A 3,599-nucleotide genomic window follows, 5' to 3' on the forward strand; every position below is an offset into this window, starting at 1 on the left:
CTCTCTTGAGTGTGTCCACAAAGCGCTCAGCCTGTCCATTAGACTGTGGATGGTAGGGCGCAATCGTTAAGTGGGTGATTCCAGCTTCTTCACAGAATTGCTTGAATCTGGCGCTAACAAATTGCGATCCATTATCCGAGACGAGAGTTTTGGGATTGCCGTATCTTGCAAACATCTCGTCTAGCATCTCCAGTGTCTTTGTTGTACTTGTGCTTCGAGTGCGATAGATTTCTGGCCATTTTGAATATGCGTCGATGGAATGGGCCACGACTCCAGGTCCGTCTTGCGTGGTGACTTAGCAGCTTCAGCACAGGATCTACAGCAGCGGACGTAGTCTTCGACGACATCATCGATGTTGGGCCAGTACACGAAACTCCTTGCTAGGGATTTCATCCGCTCCATTCCTGGATGGCCTCGATGCAGTTGGTGGAGAATGCGTTTGCGAAAACGGTCTGGCACAACGACTCTATCGCCGAACATGATGCAACCTTGAACGATCTGCAGACTGTCTCGGCGAGTGAAGAATTGTTGAACAACTGGATCATCAATTTCCTTGGAATACTTGGGCCATCCTTCATTGATATGGAACACCACCGATTGGAGAACAGGATCTCTTGATGTTTGATGTTGAAAATCAGCGCCAAAGCTTCTTTCTCGATCTGGCCGTAATTTTTCTCTGCAGGGGTCAGTGATCTTGAAATGTGCGAAATTGCCTTCACTGATCCATCCGGGAAGCGATGCATAATAACAGCGCCCAAGCCGTCTTTGGATGCATCACCTGCTACGATGATTTCCTTGTTCGGGTCGAAGTGCGTCAGCAACAAGTCGGAAGTGAGCAGCGTTTTGAACTTGTCGAATGACTTCTGGCAGCTTGCAGTCCATTCCCAATTGACGTTTTGTTTCAGCAAGTAGTCCATGGGTGCTCTCAGCTCCTTCATCTGCTTGACGAAACGCCCATAATAATTGATAGCTCCAAGATACAATCGAAGCTGTGATACGTTCATTGAAGCTGGCATCTGCGAAATTGCGGTAGTCTTCGCTGGATCAGGTCGTAAGCCGCCTTTGTCGATTATATGACCTAGAAACTTGATTTGCGATAGGCCAAATCGACATTTTTCGATCCTCAGATGAAAACCGTACATCTTGATCCGTTCCAGAACTTCATGGAGGCTGTGATCGTGTTCTTCCTTTGTCCTACCGGCAATCATGATGTCATCCAGATACGGTTTCACTCCAGGAATACCAGCGACCATGCTATCGATAATCCTTTGGAACGCACCAGGAGCGGACTTGATTCCAGGCGGCAGACGGTTGTATTTGAACAGTCCACGGTGAGTGTTGATCGTTAGATACTTCTGAGATTCCTCCTCAACCTCGACTTGCAGGTACGCATCAGATAGATCGAGTTGGGAGAAATACCGGCAGCCAGCCAGATCAGCAAAAACATCATCTGGATGCGGAAGCGGATGGGCATCTGATTCTAGTGCGTTGTTCAACCCTGTAGAATAGTCGCCGCAGATACGGACGGAAACGTTGTCTGACTTCCGGACCACGACTATCGGGGTTGCCCAGTCGGAAAACTTCACTGGTGAGATTATTCCCTTGTCTTGAAGACGTTGAAGTTCGGCATCCACCTTTGGAAGGGCAGCATATGCAACTGGCCTCTTTGGACAGTACACTGGACGGACGTCGGGCTTCAGGTAGAGTTTAACCTTCGCTTTGGAGCACCGGCCTAGTGTACTCTGGAACACTTCAGGAAACTTCGTACGCAGCTTTTGCTCAGTGTCTTCCGGTTTATGATGGATAGCATTAACCAGCGAGCTGAATGGAATTGACCACAGATCGAATAGGTCGATTGTTTCAATTCCGAGGACATCCAAATCGGAGCTTGATGACACGTAGCCTGCGTATGCCTGCTTTCGTCACGCTTTGGATGGTTAATTCAGCAAGGAACTCACCAGTCATGTCGATCTTATTTCCGGAAGCGCTGATGGCGGTGATTTCAGTTTCGCTGATGGCTGGTTTTCCGATCGCCTTCCAGGTTTGCGTAGAAATGATCGTGATATCGGAAGCGCAATCCAACTGGAGAACAGAATCGTTGCCATTGATTCCGACGGTAACGTATTTCCTCTTCCCTTGGAGATCGATGCGTTTCACCGAAATTCCTTTGGACTTCACATATTCCTTGGATTTCGTTTTTTCGAATTTCTTTGCAGACTTCGGTTTTAATTCCACGGATGAGCAGTAACCTTCTTTATGCCCCTTCCGTTTGCACTTGCTACAGCTGTGGTCTTGATAGGGGCATTCCTTCACAAAGTGTAAATCACCGCAGAACCAGCACGGAGATTTCGGTTGCTTCTTCTTAGCAGGCTTGGTAGAAACGGCGTTGACGACGGATTTTTCCGGAACGGGTTTCTCTACCATCTTGGTGTCCTGCTTCAGATTGTTAAACCGATGGCACTCCTTGACGAGATTTTCCAGTGTGAGCTTCGTGCCGTCTGCTGGCGGAGCATGCTCTTCAGCTTCTAACTTACCGATCAATCGAGTTCGGATGTTTGCATCGCGGGGAGATTGTAGACCGCAAACAAAACGTAGTGCCTTGAATTGGTCGTCGGTGAGCTTGGTCAGCTGGAATGCTTCGCAGTGCTTGTTCACAGAGGCAGCGTAACTTGAAAAATCGTCTGCTTCGTTCTTGACATATTGTAGACAACGGTAGCGATCGTTAAACAGCGAGGTTTGGCGGCCAAAAAGCTTCTTAAGTTGCTTCACCGTGTCGTCCAGGCCGAAATCGCGGGGATGCTTTGGCAGGATACTGTTTACGTACCGCTCATGGAACTTGGTGCCGATCTTCCTCAAGAGTAGCCTCACCTTCGCCGGATCGTCCAGATTCTTGCCGTCAACCTTGAAGATATCCTCGTAGCGCGCGAACCATGCATCGAAAAACACTCCACCGTCAGGATCGTAGTAGAAGTCTTCAATTCCCGTGGCCAACGATTCGATGATTTTCTCACTTCCCGGTTGGTTGGCTTGACCGGTTCGGTTGAGAAGTTGAATCTGCTCTTGTTGGCTAGCTACCAGTTCAGTGAGCCGGAGAATTGCGTTCCTCAAATCCTGGTCGGACATCTTGCAAGGGCTTGATCTGGATCGTCTTGAAGTGGGTTGAAATGACCTCGTCGCCAAAAATTGTTACAAACTCCAGCAAATGGAAAGACTTGTTTGATAGTATGTCTGTATTCTTCGGAGGTTGAAACAATACTTAATAGTGAAAATCATGCTGTCAACCAGCTTGATTATTCATGGGTTTCTAGGATGATCGTCTAATGTGGTTTCTATGGAACAGCACAGTACAGCTGTAGCCATGTACAGCGGTAAAATATTTTTTTTTTTTTTTATCTGTATTATAGTGATTTTCAACTCATTAGGCTGGTTCGTCACTTTGAGAGGCATGGATGTTACCACTACGCCAGATCGCCTCCACAGCGGTAAAATAGGTCGGTACAGGTACAACGATTGTACCGAGTTGCTTGCATGGTTCTAGCGCTGTACATGGTGACAGACATACAATTTTCGAAGTACAACGCTAGTACAGTTGTATGTCT

General features: G+C 47.7%; 1 protein-coding gene across 1 annotated transcript; it reads right to left on the bottom strand.

The window, feature by feature from the left end:
- Positions 1-389: 389 nt before the first annotated feature.
- LOC129782322 (uncharacterized protein K02A2.6-like) lies at positions 390-3,123 on the bottom strand. The gene is made up of 2 exons (XM_055789590.1): positions 1,959-3,123; positions 390-1,903 (listed from the first exon to the last, which is right to left on the bottom strand). The coding sequence occupies exons 1-2, from the start codon at positions 3,121-3,123 to the stop codon at positions 390-392; spliced, it is 2,679 nt and encodes an 892-aa protein (XP_055645565.1).
- Between the last annotated feature and the right edge of the window lie 476 nt (positions 3,124-3,599).

The sequence above is a fragment of the Toxorhynchites rutilus genome, chromosome 1, assembly GCF_029784135.1.
Source record: "Toxorhynchites rutilus septentrionalis strain SRP chromosome 1, ASM2978413v1, whole genome shotgun sequence".
Classification (NCBI taxonomy): Eukaryota; Metazoa; Arthropoda; class Insecta; order Diptera; family Culicidae; genus Toxorhynchites; species Toxorhynchites rutilus.